This window comes from Portunus trituberculatus, chromosome 37 (genome assembly GCF_017591435.1).
Source record: "Portunus trituberculatus isolate SZX2019 chromosome 37, ASM1759143v1, whole genome shotgun sequence".
Classification (NCBI taxonomy): domain Eukaryota; kingdom Metazoa; phylum Arthropoda; class Malacostraca; order Decapoda; family Portunidae; genus Portunus; species Portunus trituberculatus.
Window position 1 is genome coordinate 2183621 of NC_059291.1, and position 26569 is coordinate 2210189.

At 38.2% G+C, this 26569-nt stretch overlaps 3 protein-coding genes across 5 annotated transcripts; 1 reads left to right on the forward strand and 2 right to left on the reverse strand.

Moving 5' to 3' along the window:
- Window positions 1–1502: 1502 nt before the first annotated feature.
- On the reverse strand, window positions 1503–6268 carry LOC123514184 (60S ribosomal protein L35a-like). Its single transcript, XM_045271833.1, has 5 exons — window positions 6154–6268; window positions 5949–5981; window positions 3127–3271; window positions 2774–2926; window positions 1503–1545 (listed from the first exon to the last, which is right to left on the reverse strand). Exons 2-5 carry the CDS (start codon window positions 5975–5977, stop codon window positions 1522–1524), a joined length of 351 nt encoding a protein of 116 aa, XP_045127768.1. The 5' UTR covers window positions 5978–5981; window positions 6154–6268; the 3' UTR covers window positions 1503–1521.
- A 312-nt stretch (window positions 6269–6580) lies between these two features.
- On the forward strand, window positions 6581–16438 carry LOC123513997 (transcription initiation factor TFIID subunit 6-like). The gene is made up of 11 exons (XM_045271535.1): window positions 6581–6914; window positions 8950–9036; window positions 9152–9305; window positions 9998–10145; window positions 10675–10804; window positions 11283–11462; window positions 12008–12242; window positions 12616–12758; window positions 14447–14645; window positions 15248–15381; window positions 16092–16438. The coding sequence occupies exons 1-11, from the start codon at window positions 6768–6770 to the stop codon at window positions 16350–16352; spliced, it is 1818 nt and encodes a 605-aa protein (XP_045127470.1). The 5' UTR covers window positions 6581–6767; the 3' UTR covers window positions 16353–16438.
- A 3350-nt stretch (window positions 16439–19788) lies between these two features.
- LOC123513996 lies at window positions 19789–26395 on the reverse strand. 3 transcript variants are annotated; one of them, XM_045271534.1, is made up of 8 exons: window positions 26330–26388; window positions 25579–25772; window positions 24846–25072; window positions 22664–24624; window positions 22455–22571; window positions 21932–22199; window positions 21104–21287; window positions 19789–20885 (listed from the first exon to the last, which is right to left on the reverse strand). In XM_045271534.1, the coding sequence occupies exons 3-8, from the start codon at window positions 24997–24999 to the stop codon at window positions 20744–20746; spliced, it is 2826 nt and encodes a 941-aa protein (XP_045127469.1). In that variant the 5' UTR covers window positions 25000–25072; window positions 25579–25772; window positions 26330–26388; the 3' UTR covers window positions 19789–20743. The 3 variants fall into 3 exon arrangements, with proteins under 3 accessions (XP_045127469.1, XP_045127468.1, XP_045127467.1); XM_045271533.1 differs by having other exon boundaries at window positions 25579–25779; window positions 26330–26362; XM_045271532.1 differs by having other exon boundaries at window positions 24846–25214; window positions 25579–26395.
- Between the last annotated feature and the right edge of the window lie 174 nt (window positions 26396–26569).

Below are 26569 nucleotides of genomic sequence, written 5' to 3' on the forward strand. Positions count from 1 at the left end.
TCGAACATGAAAGAGAACCAGCCTGCCACCAGATTGGCACCATTCCAAGCACACCTATCCATAGAACGGCAAATTACCCTAAAATTATCCGTTTATGAATTACCCTAAACACTACCCTAAGGGTTCAATTACCCTAGTTTAGGGTATTTTACCCTAAAATGGAAGCACTGCCTAAAGGATTCTCCATGCGTTCTTTGGTAGATACAGTGTTCAGTGTCACTAAACATCAAAATTAAAAACTGTCTTTTAACTAACATGGTTTCTATTTATATGCATTGTATATTAAATAAAAGATGTTATTATTTATGTATCTTTTGATCTCTGTAAATAGCGTTAGTATTAAAATACAAAAGAATATGGTCGTCACGGACTGTGTCACATGGTTTGGTATTCATCCCATCTGCATTGGATCAAGACTTTTTACTTCACATGGCTAAATTAAAATCAAGCTCCACATGATTTCTTTGACGAGTCATGTTTTTTTTTTCCTCTACTGTATTTATTTCTTAAGGGTTAATAAAATGTTCTGAAAGCCTTATGACTAATAAGTGTTAAATTCCTTATTTACCAACTCAGCTTAACACTCAAGACTGCTTACTCTAATTTCAGTGCATAGTTTTTGTTGAAAGTAACCAAATCCAGAACATCAGCACTCACCAACCTAACTTCCTAAAAACATACTTTTTTTTTCTTTTTCTCGCGGGATGGGGGGTCGTGGTTGCCATCACTATACTATCGCAGCACCCAGTGCTCAACAGTAGCTTAACAGGACTGTCAACTGCCCTCATCAAACCCATGACAATTAGTCACGGCATAACGAATAACTGACCAATCTTAGCTACAGGGGGTTAAACTGGACCACCAGTAACCGATCCAACTGAGGAAAGCTTATGCAGGACCAATACCAAAAATTTTGTGATATGACTGTCATGGTCCAAGTGATTTGATAGAACTTCCTATTATGGCTATTTACAAGAGGCACATCATCAATAAAGATGTACTCTGCTTTCAGATTATTTTCTTAATCTCCTAAGCTACGTATCCTGCTTTCAGATCACTTTCTTATCTCCATAATGCCCAAAACTTTCTCATTGTTTTGCTGCACATCTCTATTAAGGATCACCTTGTCATGGTTTCTTCTCACGTGCTCATTGCATAAAGCTGTGCATTATAATTTGTAAAGTAGACTAAAAATGTTACTACATATGATGTATAAAACCAAATAAAATAATCTTAATTTCTAAATCTTAACAGGTTGCAGAGATCAATTCTATAACAAGTCTTCCCTACAGGCTGATTATACCAAAGACAGTAAACAAGAATTTTAAATAAGGGTTGTCACTATTTCCACTTTACAAACCATGAATCATACAAGAATTTAACCAATTCACATTTACCTTGAGACACATCCTTACTGTGCACGTACCATGGATGAATGAGCATCAGATCAGTCAGGTTTTTGGATTGCGATTATATCCTCTTTGGAAAAGAAAACACACAAATATTCTATCTTTTTACTGCTCACACTCTGGAGGGGTACATCATCTGAAAAGACAGAGAACACATATAAGAAGAAAGATCAATTTGAATATTTGCAAAAACAAATAAAAAAATAAAAAGCTATTTAACAATCCACAAATCTATACTGCCACCACCTCATATATATATATATATATATATATATATATATATATATATATATATATATATATATATATATATATATATATTCTTGAATGAGGTGTGTGTGTGTGTTTCACAGTTTAATCTGCTGCAGTCTCTGACAAGACAGCCAGACGTTACCCTACGGAACGAGCTCAGAGCTCATTATTTCCGATCTTTGGATAGGCTTGAGACCAGGCACACACCACACACTGGGACAACAAGGTCACAACTCCTCGATTTACATCTCGTACCTACTCACTGCTAGGTGAACAGGGGCTACACGTGAAAGGAGACACACCCAAATATCTCCATCCGGCTGCGGAATCAAACCCCAGTCCTCTGGCTTGTGAAGCCAACGCTCTAACTACTGAGCTACCGGGCGGGCATGCGTGTGTGTGCGTGCGGGTATAAGTACGTATGTGTATTTGTGTGTGTCCACCAAGGGCCCTGATCGTAAGTGGACCTTTAACCACCAGCCATTACCCTCAGTATCAGTTCACTGCTCATTGTTACCAATCTATGGGTAAGACTGATCTCACCACACATTCCATCCCCCCTACCCAGTCAGGAAAGACAGTAATTTTCCCACTTGTCAGATGGAAACATTCCATAGGTAATCAGCCTATTGTGTGTGGAGAGAGAGAGAGAGAGAGAGAGAGAGAGAGAGAGAGAGAGAGAGAGAGAGAGAGAGAGAGAGAGAGAGAGAGAGAGAGAGAGAGAGAGAGAGAGAGAGAGAGAGAGTGAGTGAGTTTATTGCACTCAAGAAACATGACAACAGTGTTCACAGGAATCCCCCTTGTCACTCCACCCAAACTGGCAGTTAATGAGCTGTTTGACCACAGCTGTAAACTGTTGATCTACACAGCCTCTCCTGATGCCTCCTTGTAAATAAAGTATTACTCCATCTGAATTCTTCTTACTCTCCTACCGTGCACTAAAGAGAATGATACCTCTGTAATAAACAACATTTAATAAGTTAATATATACAAATAGAACCTCAACAAATAATAAACTAAGATACCTCCTATGTTATTAACATTCAATACTCCCCCTTTCTAATGACACAAACAGGACAACTCTTAGCAACACAAATAAAACCAATACTTACAATCCTAATTCTCCTCCCCATGGCATAAGCAGGCAGTGACCGGGCAAACTTGGCACGCAAAGCACCGGAGTTTCCGTGGATGCGTGTCACCTTACCCCAGATCACACGAAGCTTGGATTTCCCACCATTAGGGCATGGGGTCTTGTTTTTGCACTAAAAAGTAACCATTTATACATCAATATTCTATTTACATCAATATAATCAATCATCATTTTTTTCAATTATCAATATAACTAATAAAGGATCTAAAACTATAAACAACTTTCAAATTCACAAAAGTACTCTTCTATTCGTCATCCCAAGAAAATAGTTAAATAAAATTACGTCTATTAAGAAATATTACATTCACTAACCTTGTAAACGTAGGCGCAGCGTTTTCCAACATAGTACTTGCCATCATCCTTGTTTTTGGCACCCTCCACTCTCAAAAGGGCAGTGGTCTCATGCTGGGCCCGCAGACCACGCTTGTAGCCAGTAAAGACTGCCTTGGCATAAAGCCTGCAAAAGTCACACCCCCATTAAGCTCAAGGCAATGCAATATAAATAATATGAAACATGAAACTAACAAGCAAATACAACATGGAACTAACAGCAGAAGCATTATTGCAATGACATTTCAGAAGATAATAGAAAAATAAAGACCTGTAAACCACCGAACTAAAGCTTCACCAAACCTAAACTAAGCTAACTAAACCTAACCTAATCTAACCTGCCTTACTGGTCCTCTAGTTACATCCTCATCACTGGAGCCCTGTGGGAAGAACTGTAGGTAGGCAAGCCTCATTATTGCTGTAATATTTTATTGCCTTGAAGTAATTACACTTACAGCCAGTGTACTGCGTCATCTTTCAAGATTCAATATCAAGTTCTCTCCCACCCTGCAGAAAACAACCTGCCTATTCACTGATTTTTCTAGATATTCTTTGATTGGCTGAGGCATTGAGGCATCACTTCACACGTTCACTACTGAAATTGTCTTCTCTATCCCATTCCTCCTGACAGCCTGCAGACCATCATGGCAAGACGGGGTGCCAGAGCTTTTGCCATCGGGAGGGTTCACTCCTGTCATTTTACTACCTAATGAGAATCCTGTTCACCACCAAGAGGATTCGTTACTTGAACTGTTCACTTTTTATTGAAAATATCTTTACTGTCATAAAAATGGGTATTCGCTTTTTATACGTTTGATCCTCATCATTAGTCAAATACAGACGTTTTTGTAGATGGCAAGTATTCTGAAAGCTATCACATCAGTTTGGACTGACAGCTAACACTGTCAAGATGGTGCAGTACAAGTGTCTCCTTTGAAGGAAGACTCTTGAGTCACCAACATGCTGTACAATGGGACATATATGAACAATGGCAACATTGCATTTGTAATACCTGTACATATATCTAAACAATAATTGTGGTAAAAGTTACATATATGCATTTATGAAGTGTGAGGAAAAGAAGTTCATTTTCCTATTGTGAATGTGTTTCAGGAATTTCATGTGCATAGTATTGGAAGATGGTGAAAAGAGAACTGGAATTGAAGTGAACCTGCCATGGTTGCCAGCAAGCAGATTAATTTTTACACTGTGCTGACAATGAATGCTATTTCAAAGATGTACTCCTGGGTATAGAAACATCATAACACCCGAATGTGACTATGATAACTTGCTTTCAAAAAAGTACTAGTATGTATAAATTTATCATGAGTAGTGAAACCACCAGTGAGCAAACTGGCAGGTGGCAAAATCTGTGGATGCCGCACGAGGTAACCAGGGAATGCATAGGAGAAGGTGAGCTCCATACTAATTATATGACAAATATCAAGACGAGGCATGCAGCTCTAATCACTAATGTTTGGCTTTTAAGACTTAACAATCTTGGGGACCTGATGAGAACGCTGCAATATGGTCAAACTCAAAACTCACTCATCTCTTACCATGAAACACGTGGGAGTTATTGCTGCTGCCATCACCACAGCAGCAGCAACTATAACTCTTCTATTTTGTGGGATACGGTGACATTCCACCACATTTTAGCTTTCCCAATTCAAAAACCCAGCTTTCCCCTCACTGGTCCCAAAGTTCGTTGTTGCCACACACACACCAAGAGTCTTCGGCATAGAAATAATCCAGATAACGGAAAGGAAACAGTTGTGTATCTCATTACTATCGCACTTATGAACAACAGATGATACCCAGAACAGACAACTCTGGGCCACACTGCAGGGTCACAAAAGAGTAACTTAGTGAATAATGGCGGTACACTATACAGATCCCCACGGTCTATATCACACTTCTATGAGCATTTCTAACCCCAGTATATCCTATTGGAAATTGAAAATAAGGTGTGGTTATATCAGGTTAGGTCTACAAGCATTTCTAACATCATTTTACCCTATCCGATATTAATAATAAGGTTAGGTTTGGTTAAGTTAGTTCTATGAGCATTTCTAGCCCCATTTTACCCTATCGGAAATTAATAATACTGTTAGATTAGGTCAACGAGCTCTTCTAACCCCATTTAACCCTATAGGAAATGAATAATAAGGTTAGCTTAAGTCTACAAGCATTTCTAACGCCATTTTACCCTATCGGAAACGAATAATAAAGTTAAGTTAGGTCAACGAGCATTTCTAACACCATTTTAACCTGTCGGAAATTAAAAAAGTGGTTAGGTTAGGTCTACCAGCATTTTTAACACCACTTTACCCTATCGAAAATAAAAAAAAAAAAAAGGTCAAGTTAGGTCTACGAGCATTTTTAACCCCATTTTACCCAATCGGAAATTAATAATAACCTCAGGACAGAATTTAGGTTAGGTTAGGTCTCCCCCCAAAACCCCGCTTTCCCAGGAGATCCCCAAGCCCGTTTGACATAAGAGAAATATAAGATACGGTATATTGACAAACTGCAAAATTTACCAATGACTTCCCTAGGTCGTCCATCATCTTGTGAACCTCTGTGGGAAACCTTCGAACCACTACCTCGCTGCTGAATAACGCTATCCACACCACCAGACTTCACTTCGGGCGGGAACGGCCATGAAGAACGCGGGCCTTCTCTGGCATGAATTTAACTCGACACTAGAGAATGGATGGACGTGATTCAAGTGAGTCCAACTTACCACTATGTTACCTATAATGATTGTAAAATGTCCTCACATATACTTCAAATACACTCACCTGCCTGGCCGGTTCACCTTCTTCGCCATGGTCCTGAAAGAAAAACAACAGGCCATTCAGGAAACGTCTTCTTTATCGTTATTTATCACAAACATCTTTCATATTTTGTGCACATCAGCTACCCACAATGACAAAAGAGTGCCTCCTGTATACAATCTAACATTAGAAGATGAGAATAGGTAATATTTTTGGTAAATAAATGTACCTTAAATACCACACGCTCGCCTTGTCTTCTCCCTCGCAAGGTTTGTTTACGAAAAGGACCCGTTTCGGCAGTACGGCTTTTGATTTGCTGTTTATTAATCATATTTATTTTTCTTTTTACCATAAAATCAATATGATTTCATCTTATTAATAAAATTGGTGTTTCAAATATATGTGTAAATAAGAAATTATTGACAAAATTATATATGTATTTTATTATTTGAAAAGATGTATGTACCGTACCTACATTACAACTATATAAAGGCTAAAGCCTCGGTATGAAACATTGTATATTATGAGGAAAAAGTTTAATATTCACTATGAAAAAGGATTACTACTAAATATTTGTAAATACATAAACAAAGAGATTATATTTGTACCTGCTAGATGGTACAGTACATTCTTTTATCCAGTGAGCATCGTGTCTTATAACACCCCTCGTCACTTCATAAAACCATTCGTACTTGACAAATCATATTAAGAAATAAAAAAGATATTTATGTAACCAATTTGTAACCAATAATAATTGTTTAAAAGCACTAAATAAATGAAGCCAATGTGTCACAAGGAAGCTAAAACTGCTAAGCTTAGCGTCAACAAACACGGGGGTAAACAATGTCGGACGAAACTCAAGTGGCTCCCTCCTTTCCGCCGGACTCAATTAAAGTTATTGCCGAGAGTATAGGGATCTCCTCCATTGGCGATGACGTGGCTAAAGAGGTCGCCGAGGAGGCCACCTTCAGGCTCAGGCTTTTAGTGCAGGTGTGTGGCGGTGTTGTACTCCATACCTGCCTTCCCCGTCTCTCTCTCTCTCTCTCTCTCTCTCTCTCTCTCTCTCTCTCTCTCTCTCTCTCTCTCTCTCTCTCTCTCTCTCTCTGAAAATAGACTTGCCATCTAGACTATCAATATTAATTACAGTTCGACATGTATTTCTTGTCGGCCGGTAAAATCTCCCAAACCCTTTTCTCTCTCTCTCTCTCTCTCTCTCTCTCTCTCTCTCTCTCTCTCTCTCTCTCTCTCTCTCTCTGTGTGCATGTGTATTTGTTACTGTATACCAGAGACATTCTCAAACAAAAGAAACAGTTTGCTAAATTATTATTTTTTTATTGTTATTGTTATTATTTTAATGTGCCAGTGGTTGGATTCTCAAAAAGAAAAACCAATCATCATCAGTCTTCATGCAAAATTTAAATTGACAAAAGAATAAATAAAAGACTGCTCTACCATCCTCAGAGTCATCTTCCGATTATCTGTGTGACTTCTTTTGGGGCCGACACGTCATTGGGCTATTTTTATTTATTTATTTTATTTATTTTTTTTTTCCCTTGGCCGGATTTTCCTCCGAAGTAAAAAAAAAAAAAAAATTGCCATGACAGATTTTATGCTTGTACAAGAAATGCGACATGCACATATGCACGAACAAACTCACTGGTAAAGATCCTGTATAATTTCCGCTGCTTATTTTTCGACGAGGAAATTCCTTGCAGACCTTCACAAAACCACTGCATATGTACATGTAATTCAAAAGTATAAAGTCTTGGGTAAATTGCACCAACCCCTACCCCCAACGAGCTCAGGAACCTGTGGGGGCTGTGGTTTTCAGGCGAGGTGAGACAAAAACTAGTATTTTCCTGGGATTAGATTATCAGAGTTACCTAAAACACAGCAAACGGGTTAGATTAGATTCACTTCTGTAAAGCTCAATTATGAATTTTTTTCCGATATGACAATTTTACCTAGATTGTTTGTGTTCTTAATATTGTAGAATGTGCTTTTCTTGTGCATGTGGGTGTGTTTCAATTTATTCTGGTCATGTATTTGCTATTTTAGATGATATTGGTAATTTACTCCCTGGAAAATATTCGTTATTGTCTCACTCTGCCCCAAAAACCCCCATTCCCACAGCTTCCTAGGTTTGTTTGAGGGTGGGGGGTTGGTGGCATATTACCAACACTGTATACTATCATATATGTTCGTTTTGTGAAGGTCTGGAAGAAGATAGTCAAAAAATAAGGGGCCAGAGTTATATTGAACCTTTATCAACTCATCTTCACTGGAAAAATCAGTGGCCGCCTATCCATCACACGTTTGAGGTCACTTTCAATTATCGTCATCGGACCGAGTGAGTTTGCTTCCCCAAAAACAGATAAATCTTTGAAAACTGTTGTCATGATAATGTATAAATAATTTGCAGCAAGTACATGTATATATAGAATTCAAATTACTCAGAATGAGAAATTCTATCTGATGAGAATGGTACAAAAGGTCATATTAGAATTAGTAAAGACTAACTGAATACTCATTTCTTACTTTTATAAACAATTAGAAATTTGTGTATGAAAATATGAGTAGATAGAGTATCCACAGTATAGGGAAATATTCCTTTTCCCTTCTCTCTGCTGATGTATAAAGTTGAATTGTGTAATGATGCCAATTAAACCATAAGAGTGCCATTTAACTGAGATAGTGTGGCATCCAGAGGTAAAGAGGCCAAATCACTAAAACCTGGTTTTTTAAATTGCATTAAAAGATTTAGCTCTGTTTTATGCCATGCTCTTAACTGACCAAGTTATTGTTTGTATTTACGTTAATTGTGCAGCGTAGTTGTTATATATGAAAAGCTAGATTTCTATACCATAGTTTAGAAATAGGTTTTTATAATTGGAATATCCATAATGTATTTGGATTTTTATAATCTATTTTATTCATCTAAACTGTAGTATTTTTAATGAGTTATAGCAAAATTAAATTTACTATCGCCAGTAATTTTCATTTACCACCACATTTATTCTTTCAGGATGGCATGAAGTACATGCATCATGGAAAGCGTAAACGGTTTTCAGCATGTGATTTTGACAATGTCCTGAAAATGAAAAATATTGAAGTAAGTTAATGGAAAGTTCTTTGCTTGTTCATTAATGGTATATAAATAGGACATGTATTATATTCATGTCAAACAGTTCCCAGATGCAGCCTCACTAATCTTTGCTTCCTTATAGCCCCTGTATGGACTGCAGTCAGTGGAACACATCCCCTTCAGATTTGCCTCAGGTGGCGGAAGAGAACTACACTTTCTAGAGGATAAGGAGCTGGAAATCAATGAAATGGTAACCTCCCAGACTCCAAGACTGCCTCTTCAGATGACCTTAAAGCGTACGTGTTCCTTTGTGAGGAAAATGTGATTAGTATATGTATATGCTAACAGTTCAATGTAGATGTTACAGTTTTATTGTTTACTCAAGTACCTGCTTTATTGATTATGACATTTTTTAGGATCATTTGATTTGCTGCTGATGTGATATTGGAGAATGAAGTTGCATCTCAGTACAATTTGTGAACTTGGGAGAAAATATTACAATATGATTGATATAATTCCTGGTTCTTAGTGGAAGATTACCATAATTTGTAGTAGAGATTGAGAGAACAGACATCTTTTCTTCCAGATCTGATAAGTTTTGTTAAAGAATGGTTGGTATGACATTGGTGAGAAAAGATTGGGTTAATCTACAGTAGCTGTAGAAAGTATCAATGCTCTCTGAAGAAAATAAGATTGTATTGAACAAGAAAAAATGCAGATTGCATACATGTCTTACTTTCATTTTTTTTTTCTTTTTTTATTTATTCTATTTTCTTGCATAGAAAGAGATAGAGAGATTATATTTTGATATCAGAAATTAGATAAATTATCACTCACAGCCCTAGCCTGTATATCAGCAACACATGTGTTTTAAGCCTCCAGTGCAAAGTGGTTAATGCTGTCTTTTCTAACAAGGATGAACTTTGGTGTGCAATGTATGAAAGATCCTGGGCATTGTCTCTACTGACCATACTGTCATCATCCACAGCACACTGGCTGGCCATTGATGGTGTACAACCAACAATCCCTGAAAATCCTCCACCAATCACTAAGGACTTGCAGAAGAAGGATTCAGTAGATCCTGCAGCCAAGTTAACTGCTCAGCAAGATCACAAGGACCAGAAGCACATTCATGGGTATGAATTCTTTTCTCTGATTGTAGTACTAGTCTCACTTTACTCACTTCAACAGCTTTAATAGATAGATAGTCCTGTGTTACTCCAGCTCTCAAGTGTGTTTTAGATATTGTGTGAAGTATAAGAGTAAAGTCAGGGTGAGGTGGAGCAAAAGTGAGAATGTTGCTCATCAGGTTTTCTCATAATTCCAGTTTTGTTGATTATTATTTCCCAATTTAATACTTCTGATTGGTTATTATCTAAATATTGTAATGTTAATGAATTAGAATACATGAGTACAACTCATGCAGAAAGATTCCTAGCTGTTTTATCTTTTCACATTGAGCTGTCTTTTACAATTCGCATATGCCAATCTTTCATTGTAGTGGCAGACGCTGCTCATGGAATGTATTTATCCTAGTGCCTCCTAGCAATCATAAAAAAGTAAGATAGGCAGGACAAATTCTCTTATTGGCATCTCAAGTGCATGTAAGTTAGCTTTAGAAAAATCCAAGGAAGTTACTAAGAGCCGGATGTCTTGTTTTCTCAGGCGTGGTATGAAGAGCATAGAGACTGTTAAGGTGAAGCAGCTAGCAACTCATGAACTTTCTGCTGAACAGCAACTGTACTACAAGGAAATAACTGAAGCCTGTGTTGGATCAGATGAACCTAAAAGAGGGGTAACTATCCTGAAGCCACTTTTATTGATAAGCCATGAGCACTGATAATCTTGTACTTTATATTGTTTTTAATCATCCTCAGAGATGAATTCCAAGTATGTATGTTCAGTAAATTTGTGAAACATTCAAATACCAATTGAAAAAAGACAAAACAATTCAGTGAAGTCGTCTGTTCAGGATTGCGCTGCATGTTTTTTTTTTAATGAAATAGATATATATTTAGAGTAATTTTGTTGCATTTTGGACTTGTAAAATAAAGTGTTAATAGATTATTTTTATTTTTACCTTATTGAAGAGAAAATTGAGTTGTGACCTCTTGGTTTGTGAGCTTGGTAGGAAATGGTAGATATTTTATTGTGTATTTATTACTGTTATTTATTTACTTATTTATTTTATTCATTTATATATTAATTTTATGTATTTATTTATTTTTCTTTTCTAATCTTATATATGTTTATTTTCTTTTTCTTTTCTCCAGGAAGCCCTACACAGTTTGGCCTTTGATCCTGGACTGCATCAGATGGTGCCTCGCCTCTGTACTTTCATCGCAGAGGGAATAAGAGTGAATGTTGTCCAGAAGAACTTGGCCCTTTTGATCTACTTGATGAGGATGGCTAAAGCTCTCCTAGATAATCAAACACTTTATCTGGAGAAATATGTAAGTTCTGTTTGCCAGTATTTGTTTTGTTGCTCTCTATGTTTTATCTATTGCCCCCAAAATTTTTAATGTTAGTTCTTCTATTACTTCACATAAATTATTATGAGGTATGTGGACTGTGCCCAACTTTTATTTATTTTTTTTTTTTCTCACGTCTTGATTGTTGAAAGAGTATCATTCATGCATCTTCATTCTTTCATTTGATTTATAAGGCCTTTTCATATCATTTTATAGTCTCTCTCTCTCTCTCTCTCTCTCTCTCTCTCTCTCTCTCTCTCTCTCTCTCTCTCTCTCTCTCTCTCTCTCTCTCTCTCTCTCTCTCTCTCTCTCTCTCTCTCTCTCTCTCTCTCTCTCTCTCTCTCTCGTGGAATTCACCCTAATAGAATGCTGATCTATGAAGGTTTTAGGGTCCATTGCTACAACCAATAGGAGGTTGTCAGGATTAGCTGTTGGAGTAAACCAATTGATAACCATGACAACATGCCAGAAAACAAATACAGTAGTACATATTTTCATTTTGTAATGATGGATTTATTTTCTTGCAGCTTCATGAGCTGGTTCCCTCAGTGATGACTTGCATTGTGAGTAGACAGCTGTGCATGAAGCCAGACATGGACAACCATTGGGCTCTTCGAGACTTTGCTGCTCGTCTGATTTCTCAGATTTGCAAAAACTACAACACCACCACGAATGGTCTCCAGACTCGCATCACCAGAGTATTCTCCAAGTGCCTTAATACAGAAAGAACACCACTATCATCAGTATATGGAGCAGTTGCTGGTAAGATTCATTGCAGTGAGACATATTTGAATTATGAACAGATAAGAGAGAGAGAGAGAGAGAGAGAAACATGGGGAAAGGGGAAATAAAAACTACAAGATTCTGTCGTGTTTCTTGTATCCTAAGTTTGAGTGACAGCATTACATTATCCCGCCTTTACTCAGTAACTGGAGCGTCTTTACAAGATAATCAGAGGAGTTTTTTTTTGTTTTTGTGGATAAATTTACTTGCTTGAAAGAAAAACAGAGAGAGAAAGGTATATTATTTTTCATTTCTATGGTATCAGTATTTTTTGAGAGAAAATGAGGATTCTAATGTTGCTACTGTTACTCTGGCTGTGTATGTGTTGGTACTACTGTTTTTGTCATTACAGGATTGTCAGAACTTGGCCCAGAAGTTACCAAGGTGTTTGTGATGCCAAAACTAAAAGCCCTAAGTGACAAGATTGAACAATGCATGGAAGGAATGAATGCCTATGACAAGAATGCTGCTTCCCACATCAAGGGTCTCTTGCTGGTAAGAAAGTTATTTTTGTAGTTTTATTGGTTAATGTATATAGAAATGGTTTTATCTCTTTTTTTATGTGTAAATAGCCTTATAGGAGAAGTGTTAGTGTAGACCAGGATTTATTGACAGTATTTTAGACAATGAAAAAAAAGAAAAATTGTATGTTATGCAATGTTAGTGGATAATGTTGAGACCTGACATTTAGAATAGCCAGTAATTGGCCTGCAGCTCCAATTGCTTCAAAACCTACATGCTCTCATCCAGCTCCAAATGGTGAGCACTTGTACCTTCCTAATGATCGTGTTACCATGTGATGACAACACTTCAGTATCTCAAGGCTACATGAGAATGCAGGATTAAATTTTTCCTCCTAAATTAGGCAACATGTGTTTTTTAACCCTTGGAGTATATAAGTCCACCATTTTTCACCAAGAGAACAAAAATGGATGAGGCCAACACAGTCAAGGTGGAGAGAGTCCCTGCCATTGACGTTAGGCAAGAAGGAGTCAAGATCAACAAGATTTATGCCCATGTTAGCCATAGAGCCACTGTCTGTCACATGTTTGCTGCCAGCAAAGAATGTTCCCTTCCCTAAAGCTTAGCCTAGCAATCAGAGAAAGACTTCCACAATGACTGATGCTCTCATAAGTTATACTTTAATTCTAGAAATCTATTCAGCATATCATGGAAAATTAAGAAGGAACTCTTGGAACTGTTGCATTATGTGTCAGAATGTGAGCACCTTCACTGTGACCAGAACATTCTCACTTGGAAAGCTACATCAATGACTCTTGAAAATTGCATGGATTTTAACAAAATGTTTCAGAATATAACATCCTTTGGCAGTGCAAACTCCTCTTAGTTCCAAATAAGGTTAGGGGTGTAGTGAGGCATCAGATTCAAAAGAGAGATATATGTATCTTATTTGTTGTTCATATTTTCTTACCAGTTTCCCACATTGTTTGCCTACCAGAACACTAAGGGCATACCAGATACCTAACTTGGTAGCAAGAATGAGACAACTTTCTTTTGCAAGGTAAAGAAGAAGTTAAGAGAATAGCTTGAGAAATATAGATATTATTCATAACATGACACCATTGAAAGTCACAAGATTGCTGCTGCTGTCAATCTCCCACATCACCCACCTTGATGTCACCAAATAGAAAATAACACTGGCCCAAGAGTCATTCTCTCCTGCTGCTCTTATTTCTCAGATGACTTCCCTCTTCACTGAAATGAACATTGGAACAAAGGATCGGAAAAATTTCTTGACTAGGGTTATTTATTTATTTTTCTTTTGTTATTTATTTATTTATTTATTTTATTTTATTTGTTTATTATTTTTTTATTAATTTTTTTTTTACTGGTAGTTAGACCTCAAAGAAAATTTATTTTGGACAGATTAACCATAAAATTTTTGTTATATCTAAGACCCTCTTTGCATGTGAAGTACTGTATGATAAAAACTAGAAGATGGATTTAAGACTTGATTAGGGAGATGGTTAGAGGAAGATTGGGACAAAAGTGGCAATGAATATGGGAACTTTTGAGTCAGAGCATATATCCCTGTACTAGTTATGACCTATCTCAGAATTTTTAATGAATCATTAGTAAACATCTTTTGAATAAGTTGGCCTTTTTCCTCAAGTCATCCATTTTCTGATCCATCTTGGAATTATATGAATTTTTTTACACAGAAAACGGTAGCACCAGTTCTCAAGACACTTCGGAATCCTCCTGACACAGTGAATGACTATAAAGCTGAATATGGGTACTTAGGTCCTCAGCTTCAGGTAGCGGTGGTCAAGGCTCGCCAGGCTCCACCTTCCACAGCCACTACACTCACAGCTCCCATTAGAGCCATCACACCAACCACAACACGTATCATTCAACAAGGTGAGACTTCTTTCTCTTGCACTGTTTTTGTTTTATTTTTTAGATACTACATCGTTTTCTTATTGTGTATATTTCTTGTATGTAACTGTATGAAAAATATTGCCATGAGCCAATTTATTCTTGTTTACTGTTATTTTTATGTAAATTCAGATGATGTCTTATAATTTTAGTTTGTCCTCTAATCATTAACAGTGTTTTTGCTTTTTTGTAAAGTAACTTGTTTAAGAAGATATATTTATTTGTAAGTAGACTCATGCTATGTAAGACAAATGGATAAGATGGTTTATAGATCAGTGATTGAATGATTGATTTTGTTGATTTTGCACTGGTCAGAAATGTGATAGAAAGATTGTTGTGAAACTGATGAAAAGAAGTGACTATGTCTAACTACTGCTTCACACACACTTTGAAGTTTTCAGGCCATTTATGATTTTTAGCATTTTTATTGTACATTTTTTTAATCCAGGAAATTAAAAAGTAAGAATGATACTAATATGAAAATAAACTCTTTTTATTTGATGACATGATCAAAATTCCTTCCACAGAATACCTAGTGCAGTTTTACATGAAATAGAAATAAAAAAGAATGTTCTTTATTCCAGGAAGTATGCCAGGAATAGGTGGCATTGGTTCTCGGACAGTGGTAGTCAACAAGCCCCCAACTCCAGGCATTAGTTCCCAGCAGCCTGGTCAGAAGGTTATCATCATGACTTCCAGACCACCCACACCAAGCCAGGTAGGTGTTCACATTGGTTGACTCCCTGAGAGAGCAGTTTCAGGTAAAGACTGAGCAAGTGTATGAAAATATAGACAGATATCACAGTTGATTATACACAATGCGCTGGCATACAAGGTGGTATGAAAAGTAAAGTTCCAAGACGAGGACAAATTACAAGAACATAATTCTTTTATTTAAATTAGGGAACTATCTCCTTGAACAGCCATACAGTGTTCTCAACATTCATGCCACTGATGTAATGCGTTTCAGGAATCTTGGCCTTTAGCATTTCAAGCATCTCCCTTAGTTCACTCCTCCATTAAGCGTTAAAAATAATGGATTTTTTTTTTTTTTTTTTTTTTTTAGAATATGTTCTTTACCCAAAGAAGAACTTATAAAAAGTTATAAAGTATTTTTGAGTTCCTCGGAATGCAGCATAGATAGTCTTTTAACTCACTTAGATTATAGCATTACCAAAAGACCTGTCTACCTTCTGTTTTTACTTCCTTAAATAATCCATTTATTTTAATTCTTATACTACGTATGTTACTTGTTTGCTTGTTCAGAAGTAATCCTCCATTTTATTTTTTAGTTTTATTTCTTCACTGGTAAAAGAAATTTGATATTTCTCAATTTTTTGTACATAAATCTTTGCTAATTATATTCAAATGTTGGTTTTATTTAGATGCATTGAATCAATCATTGAAATGCCCTTTACCTGCTTACAGAGTGTGAACACTGAAACTGTGGGAGGAGTAATGAAGACAGCCGTAGTCAACACTGGAGCCCCATGTTCCACTGGGCTCACTACAGTCACAGTCAACCCTGGTAGTCTGGCTGCTGGATCCCTTTCTCAGGCCACAGTGGCACCCCAGGCCACTACACACCAGACCACCAAATATGTAGTGGTTTCAGCTCCAAATCAGCCCTCAATTAAAACTGAAATCAAGGAAGAACCTGATACCCAGCAGCCCATGGATCTGACGTGATTAAGTTTTGTTTATCCCTCCTACTTTTTTATTCTTGTATTGAATAATTCAATTATTTTCCAGAATTTTACAATTTAAAGACTGCATTAGCGTGTTCTCTCTGATCCCCACTTTGTTTCTTTTCTATATTTTTCATGTTTTTTTCTTATCCAATTCAGCTTTCTATTTGAGATGGTGCCTCATTTCCCTTATGATAAAGTAAGGATGTTTTAGTGTTGCTGAGTGTTAAGTACAATAACATCAATGAAGTTGAATTGTTATTTTTTTTTTTTTTTTTTTATGAAGTTATTTTCTTATCAAGAAATTATATATTGGAAAACATGAAATATTGGCTGAAAAGTAATAATAGATTTAAGATAAACATATTTAGCAAATATGAACATTCAGAAATGTACTTGAATAATAGTCATACATACAGACACTTCATGAGTTATGAATGAGTTATGTTCTAGGTGACTTTGTGCAGATCTTTATGTTCTAAGTCATTAATTATTGAGTATGCACTATCCTCTCAAGTTTTACACATGCTTTCTTCTGAAGCCATGGTCCTATACTCAAGATTTTTAAAACCTAAAATACTGAAAGCATTGAAATCACATTTTTATGCTTGCCACTCAGGTTGGTACTTTATGTATGTTTCTCTCTCTCTCTCTCTCTCTCTCTCTCTCTCTCTCTCTCTCTCTCTCTCTCTCTCAACATTATGCAGCAGGGCAGCATTATGGCAATGTGATTTTGATTTGAGGCTAAAGGTGGCTTGGGACCACTCCTGAGCTACACCTTCAGATTGGCAACTCCTGTAGAAGAACAGTAAGCAAAAGTATAACAATAGCAGTGTCCTTCAAACTAATTGTCTATACAACTAGCTTGCCACATTCTCTCCAAAAAACTCCTTCACAGCTGTAATTATCCTTTCATTAATCATACATCTTGATTGTGATCCTACTGACAGGATTTCTCTTGCCAGTTTTGGCTGAACAGGTGCATTACACCACACTCTACAACAGGTACACACAACAAACCAGTCACACCCAGCTACACGACCACCAACATCACATCTAACCCCATTGCAACCCACATCTTCTCACCTTACCTGTCCACACACAATAGTCAACAACACCACACCATACACAGCATCCAGCCACACAGTAACATAAAGCCACATTGTGCCATGCCTACCTGTCACTTAACACCTCATGCCATGCTGTCACACTACACAACCCTCGATTTGCCGGACCTCCATTTGCCGGATTTCGGATTTGCCGGACAAGAGTCTGTGGGAAAAAAAAAAAAAAAAAAAAGTCCGGGACAAGTCGATTTCAAACTACCGCGCCAGACAAAGTTCGCAAATCGGGCACTATAGATGGCAGCGCGGGCGGACATACACGTCTAGTACTGGCATTGGCATGTGTTACGGCCCCACGTGGTGAGATGATGATGATGATGATGGTCGTCGGAGGTTTTGCCTTTGCCTCGGCACCTCCTGTTACTTCTATTCTTCCTGATCCTGCCTTTCTTTTATTTTTCTTTCTCTTGTCTTCCACATCTGGTGCAAAGTCTCTTTCTTCTCCCTCAGTTTTGTTTTTCTGAACAAAAAACGTCTGATTTATTTTCCAACTTCCTGGTACAGCTGGTGCAGGTGCCGAAATGCCGTTAAAGACAACACTATGTTCCCACCGGAAATTTTTGCCGTTAAACACGGGATTCCGGTAAATCGCGTGCCGTTAAAGCGGGGTTCAACCTGTATAGGGTAAAGTCCGGCAAGGGGGTAGACCCCCGGACATTTTCCATTGCCGGACATTTGCCATTCCCGGACAAGCCTTCCCCCCTTTTAGTCCGGCAAATCGAGGGTTGAGTGTACTCTCAGTCATAGCACATATCACCTGCACCACAAGAGCCAAGCAGCAACTCATATCACATTGTCGCTCTACGAAGTCTAGCACTGTTTGAATGTGTTTAGTTCTCACATTCAGCATTGTGCACTGGTATGTTGGTGTGGCAGTGATCTTGAGTCATGGATTGATGTACAAGTGGCTCAGGATTGCTAAGTTTGGCCCTCTATTTTTGTAGCTGCTGATCCTCATAACTCTAAATGTTCATAAATCAGGAAGCATCTGTTTATAAGTTTTTTTTTTCTCTCATTTACATTTGAAGAATTTATTGAAAGCTATTTATGTCACTGTCATCCTGTAATTGTATTACTTTTGTGACAGACCAGAAATGTGGGGATTAAGAGCCTATACTGAATATATGAATATATATATATATATATATATATATATATATATATATATATATATATATATATATATATATATATATATATAATAAATTCTATGCATTGTTTTATTTTATTGATTCATTACACTCTTTACAATTCATTATTTCCTTTGAATTATATCTGAATAATAAGAAAAAAATAACTATCACCATCTTTATAATAAAGACAGGGTGCACACACACACACACACACACACACACACACACACACACACACACACACACACACACACACATAAATAAATAAATAAAATAAATAAGATAAATAAAAAATAAAGAATATATGAATAAGTAAAATAAAAATAGATAAAGTAAAGTAAATAAGTAATTATATATATATATATATATATATATATATATATATATATATATATATATATATATATATATATATATATATGAATAAATAAAAAAAAATGAATAAATGAATTAAATTAACACATTTTAAAAATGGTATCCATATTGTTTCATACATTCATTCAACTTCATTACCTTTACAGACCATGAGCCATAAGAGTATGTAATGCGCCTCAATGAATCTTCTTCTTTTTCCTTCTTTTACAAGAAAGAAAAAAAAAATGCGTCATATATTGTGTGTACTATGAGACGTTCATATGTTTTTTTTTTTTTTTTTATTTATTTATTTTTTTTTTTTTTCACATAGTCTTGTTTGGGTGTTGTCCCTATTTACGGCTTCCTCCGCGAGGTGTCAGTTCTTGTAATCCGGAAAAATTCTCGGAAAATGTTAAAAAGAAACCACCTTGGAAATATTTGTAAAAATGCGTGAGTTTTTAGAGGCGATGGGTGTGAGATTGAGGTAAAATTCGTATATTTCTTTATATGTTAGGGAAAAAACCAACTAGAGGCAGCAAAAACTGTAATTAAAGAAAAGCCCATTGAGGTGTCGGTCCTCGAAGAGGGCCGGAAGCGTTTCTAAAGCAAGAGATGTCTTGGAACATCCAGCTTGAATAACTTAAGTCGTAGGAAGGTAGAAATACAGAAGTACAGACAGTGCTCCAAAGTTTACCTGAGAAAAGGTTGAATGACTAAGAATATGAGTTAACTCTTACATTAGAGGGATGGACAGGAGAGAGAGAGAGAGAGAGAATCGTTACCTGCTGGGTTTCACCTTGACGTATGGTGTCCATAAATATACATCTAGAGAGAAATTCGTGTATTTGCAAAATAACTGATGTATAAATGCATATAAACATATTGACTACAGATCACAGCTCTTAAAAGCAGCTTGCAAGCAAGACATTGCGGGACACACAATTTGCTTTTAGAAAATATATACTCCCGATTCATTCTCCGAAATTGTTTGTTCACCTCATCCTACAATATTTGTTTCACATCTTTCCTTACTGACTGTGCTCATACTTAAACTTAAAAGTTATTGTGGTCCGCATTCCAGGACCAGCAGCTCATATGCTCCCCAATTCCACTATATTAGGACTTACCCTGCTTTACAAACATCAACGGTCTGTTACCGAATTCATGATTTCCTTTACGTTTTACTGTTTGAACCGGTCAACACTGCTTTGTGATAAGACATGCAACAGTACGAAGTTAGGAGCAATACAAAGGGTTTTCATATGATTTGACAATACTCATTATCATCTACTCCTAAATCCTATTAAGTTACATACTTAAGAACATTTTTACCTTTGTTTACTTGCCTTGTATGTTTGGGACACACATACTTACTTTCTCCAGTACTGATTACACGACAAATTGCTAAATGTTATGAATTTATGTTCCGGCAAAGACTCGTATCTAACCTGCAAGATCACGGTAAATATCCTGCTGTTCTTGTAACATATCATCACTTACGAGGAATGTTTCACAACTCTCACAGATAATATTAATGTTTAGAAAGAACTTTATAAATGATCTGTGTGATCAAGAGCAATTTCACTGAGTTCAAAAATGTGTCTGCCATTTCTTTATAGAAATCATATTAATCATCATGTTGAGGTAAGAAAATAATGTTCATTTCTATCGAAATCCATCGAGAAATCCTTTAGGCTTTGTTCTATCTTCTACAATACAAAATGTCTGCACAAATAAGTGCGTCCTCCGAGTCCCAAACAGTAATGTTGAGTTGCCATGGATTACAGAGTTAAACCCTCCTTTTTAGCTCTCTTGACCAGCCAGTCATCCTCAGTAGCATCGTCCTCTTCCTCATCGACCTCGTCGTTGGCTATATCAAGGTCAAGTGTGTGGTATACTCGCCTCCTAGTCCTTGAATTTCGACTGAAAACAGTAATAAGTGTAGTATTATGAAACTACCTCCCATCATAACCAGTAGTGATGTCACTAGGACGAATAAATATAAATGTCGGGAAAACACATACATCCAAATTAAATTGGTAATTAGATCGTGATCACTGTGGTATTACCAGCAATATATGTGCTATAAATAAACTCAGGGAGATAAAGTAGACTGAAGTTAGACATAAATGACATCTCACCTCGAAAGTACGGCAGTCATGCAGAGTGAGGAAGCAAAGATGGCGGCTGCTATGGTAGCTAGCAGCACCATGGGCTGCACTCTGTCGTCTGACCCCGATACCCCAACGCCCCACATTGCTGCACCGATACTCAAGCCAAGCCGCCAGCACCACCATGATGCCCACGCCTCCCGCTCCTGGTCACCTGGCAAGAGCAACACGTCTTGATCACACCACAGCAGAAATCTCTCGCCAATAATTTTTTTTTTTTTTTATTACCAGAAGTATTCTCATTACAAAATACAAATCCCTTCTTTATATTCTTTCACCGTTGCTTACTGGTCACCCAACCAACCTTTTCTATTACGGAGCGAGCTCAGAACTCATAGGCCATATCTTCAGGTAGGACTGAGACCACACCACATTCCGCACACCGGGAAAGTGAGGCAATAACCCCTCGAGTTACATCCCGTACCTACTTACTGCTAGGTGAACAGAGGCTACAGCCGCTACACATTAAGAGGCTTGCCTACGCCCGAGACTCAAAATCAACAGTCCTTTCAATTGTGAGCCGAGTGTGCTAACCACTACACTACGCTGTATGTGTGTGTGTGTAGTAGTAGTAGTAGTAGTAATAATAATAATAATAATCATAATAATAATAATCATAATGATAATAATAATAATAACAATAATAATAAAATAATAATAATAATAATAATAATAACAATGATAATAATAATAATAATTAATGGTTTATAAACATTGTAGTTTACACTGCAGTGTGTGTGTGTGTGTGTGTATTCTCATTCCGTCAGACAGTCGTCAGTCAGACTGAATAACACTCACTGACAGTAGCGAGCAGTAGTGCGTTGTGTTTCACAGCCACCCACAGGAAAGCCATGGCCACGCCTAGGCCAGCGTGTGCTATCACCACCACTGCAGCACTTTTGGATGCCCACATGAAGCCATAATGGAGCATGAGACTCACGCCGCACACGCCCATCAGACCATGGAGACCCCAGCGGATGACGAGGCGCCGCTGTGTATGGAGGGCAAGACTTTCACACAGCAGAGTCATGCCGACAGCACCTGCTTGGCTACCCACCAGCCAACCCTGCAAGATGCATAGAGGGGATTGAGCACAGAAAAGTTCTCGTTATCTACCATTAGTTATCAGCGTAAAGTCCTTTATCAGCACAAAGTCCACCATAATAATGAAAAGAGGAAACTTATTGGAACATCAAATTTGTATACCATATATATATATATATATATATATATATATATATATATATATATATATATATATATATATATATATATATATATATATATATATATATATATATATATGCATATCAATGCTTACCTCGGCTGTCATATCTTGGAGGAGCCACAGGCTGAAGGTGAAAGAGAGAGCGACTAGACACCCGTTAATGAACACCCATATGTGGAACGTGAGTCGCCTTACTCCTTCTCGCAGCACCTGTAACAAGCAGCGCGTTATGAAACAACCAATTATTACACAAGACTGACTGTCGCACTCATTTTTAGCTTGAAAAAATAGAAGTGGTTTACCTCGTCATCCAGATACAGGGAGAGTGGGCGGCGTGTTCTGGGCGGGTCAATAGAGCCATAGGGAACAGGCAAGACGAGGAGGAAGAGGAGGGCCGCCACACCGAGGGATAGATGAACAACCAGCAAGCCTCCGTAACCACCACCTCCGATCCCTGCGAAGCACGCCAGAATGGACACCACACCCGCTCCCATGGTCCATCCTCCCGAGGTGATGCCTGTCCAAGTCTTGTGGCTCCCATAGGTGCTGAGGTGAAAGGTGTGACTAATGGTGCGTTGTAGTACATCCTGACTCACGCCACTCTCATCATAACCATGCACAATGCAATGCCACAGTTGTGCTACGCCCGCCTCTATCCCCGCACCTGCCAGGCCGCCCAAGACCAAGAGAACGGCTACGATCACCTTTACACTATCGCTCTTCATTTCTTCTGAAGAATTTTGTTTTTTTTCCGGTGCATCATTGAGCTCCGGCTTCTTCTCCTTTGCTGGAATTGTGGCAGGAGGAACAGGATTTTCTGGTTTGGTGAGATCCCTGCGGCTTCGTCTATAAAAAGTGTGTCGAGAATCGATATCATATAAGCCATCATCCTGATATTGACTTTTACCATCATATGGATCCCTTATTGTATCAGAAGGATGGTTGAGGGGAAGGTATCTGGGATTATAGCTGAAAGGAAGGCTCTCCTGGTCATTCAGCTTACGATCTATTGTGAAAGAGTCAGTGTTGTGAGGCTTATGGAATGAATTTCTGATTTTATTAGGGATTTTCTGTAAATATGACTTTATGACGTTATGCTGAGGCAAATTTGTCAACTTGGATGGCTTTGACCTTGTATTTCCTTGAGAGTCATGCAGCTTATCAAAGTAAGAGCTGGAGAAGCTGTTTAACATCGGATGGTGTTTCTGGAGTTTCCGAAAATCGTCTTCGTAATCTAATTCTTCTTCATCTTCCTTGCTTTCTCCAGAATCGTCATATTCGTACTTTTTTTGGAAGGAGGTACTGTCATTATCTTCTAAATTTTTATCATCATCACTTGGCAGCTGTATGTGTTTGTGATTCTTCTGATATTTTGTTTTTCTGAAGTTTTTACCGTGTTCAGAATTTGTTGAAGAAACGTCAGGCGGGAAAAAATGACTGTTGTGATGTTTTCGTGAACCATCACTATTGGCTGGGATAGCAGGCTTGCGTGTAGCAGGGAATTTCCTGTGCGGTGCCTCCGTAGCGTTACCATTACCAAAGATCAAAGGTTTGTTTTTCAAGTGGACTTTGTGATTAGATTTCTTTATGGAAGTCTTTACGGCTGGAACTCTATGGTGCAATAAAGAGGTTGCGACTGAGAAGGTACTGGTAGCAGCAGCAGCAACAGCAGCAGCAGTAGTAGCAGGAGTAGTAGTAGTAGTAGTAGTAGTAGTAGTAGTAGGAGGAGGAGGAGGAGGAGGAGGAGGAGGAGGAGGAGGAGGAGTGGCAGCTTCAGCAGGAGAGGTGGTGGGTGTTGGTGTTATAGTGGTGGTAACGGTATGGTTGACCGATGCGGGTCGGTGAGGGGTGGTGTGTTGCAGGTGGAGATTGACAACAGAGCCAGCCTCGTGAGAATCATTATGCTGAGGTGGCGAAGGTGATGTTGCTATTATAGTGCCTGAGGAAAGTCCATGAGCCTGTTCTGTCGACGCTGTTTTGGGAAAATGAGGCGTGGTTGGTGTGGACGTGTTGTTCAGGATTGAGAGTGATGACGCTGGAGCAAAGAGCCATCCATTGACACAAGATGACATAACTCCTCCCTGCGATAGGTGGCGCAACTCAAATCCCACACCAGATCCCTGCAGGAGGATAGCTGTAGCCAGCAGCAGCCACAGCAACAGACGACGCACTGCCCCGCTGCGGCTCCTTCTCATGGCGCGCAGGCACACTATCACACCTAGGGTGGCCGCCATTGTGGTGCCTCCGCTCAGTACACCCACACCTGGAGATGGACATCCACAAAATCAGTGAGAAATTTAAATGCACAGGTAAATAATTATTCACTACGAGTGTGCTGAAATGTGTCTGCGAAGAATATTCGTAGCAATCATATTAATGTGGTAATTCTACAACGCGTGTCAAAAATAATAAACCTCAGAAGTAAATATCATCCCAACTTGCCTCATTGTAATATGAACAAGTACATAGGTGACTACTACTCACTGGTGGCAGAGAACCCGGCATCTCTGAGGATAAGTGGTGACCAAGGGAGCAGCACTGCCTGCCATCCAGTCAGGAGAAGTAGAAAAGCATTGACCCTCCAGCCGCCCTTCACACCCTTCCCTGTGCCCTCTCCGGCGCCCAAGCCTTTACCCATGATTAGGATGAGGGTTAACCTCTCACACCGGCACTGTTTTACATCTCATACATTGTGCTGCATCCAACGGTGCCTGTTCGGGGAAGCAGACGTGGAAATGTTCTTTAACAAAGGAAGATGGCAGCAATAATCTTTGCTCAGAGAGTCATCGCCATCACCTACTCTGGCCAGTAACCCACCCTCCCACAGCTGGCTAGTCACGTCTTCCTGCTGATCTGAGAACACAAGTGAAAATTGTTTTGATCATAATTTTACAACAACAACAACTACTACTATATTACTACTACTACTACTACTACTACTACTACTACAACTACTGCTGCTGCTGCTGCTACCATTACTAATACTGCTATTATTATTACTACTACTACTTACTACTACTACTATTACTATTACTACTACTACTACAACTACTGTTGCTGCTGCTGCTGCTGCTACTACTACTACTACTACTACTACTACTACTACTACTACTACTCTACTACTACTCTACTATTTCTACTACTACTACTATTTGTAATAACAATAATAATAACAATATTAATAATTATAATGGTAACAATGATGATAGACACATACCTTATGATCAAAACGTAATTCACAGGGAAGGTTGCACACTGTTCATACCACGTCATATGACATTGGCACCAATGAAGAACACTTATTGTATTTCACTTGCAACCTTCACTTGCAACTGCACATTTGTTTGAAAGGGAGACGATGAGGTGTGTCTATATCCCCTGCCAGGAGAATAGACAAAGAGTTTTTCACCCCTGAAAGCTTTATGAGAATGAGTACCCCACACGCTTATTTACTACAGCTCTTGTCAACACAGGAAACACACCCAGTGGCATCCGCTGTCTTATCGCCGACGGTTATTCCCTTGCCACTCTGCAGTCGACATGCTCCTCGTTCTTCAACTTTCTTTGTGAGCAATGTTGATTCAAACTGTAATGCGTATGTTAACGGAAACAAATTTCACTGGACAGTTGCGGTTTAAATATGTTTTTATTTTCGAAGATATGTTTGGAACTGAAATCTTCTTTTACGCGCACATAGTAACATACATGTATGTGATACGTTGCATGAAGCACATATTCTTTAGAAAAAGGAATACACAACACTGATATGAATACTTCTAAGGTGGATAACAAAAGAAAATAATGTAGATACGTCCGCCATCCTTGAAGTTCTCACCATGCGCTGTAAACATCAGCAGTCCTTCCTCACGGCCTTCCTGTCCCACGCACTGCTCACTGTATCTTATTTTCTCTTTGAACTCCTGAGGTCATTCATAAGGTTCACATATTCATTAGTCACTTATCCACACCTAATTTCAGCAACCACCAACATGAAGAGATCAGCGTGGCATGTGCGTCGACTATCTGCTAGCTCTAAACTGGTCCCTTCCCTCCACCCTCCCTTGCTGGCACCCCCAACCACCAGCACACCTGTAACACCTGCTACGTTCAGGTGTGAGTGGCGGGGAAGAGAGGGACATGATGTTACCTATGACGGGTTGCTTGTGTGATATTTTTTTTTCCTTTCCGTACTTAAATGATTGATCTCT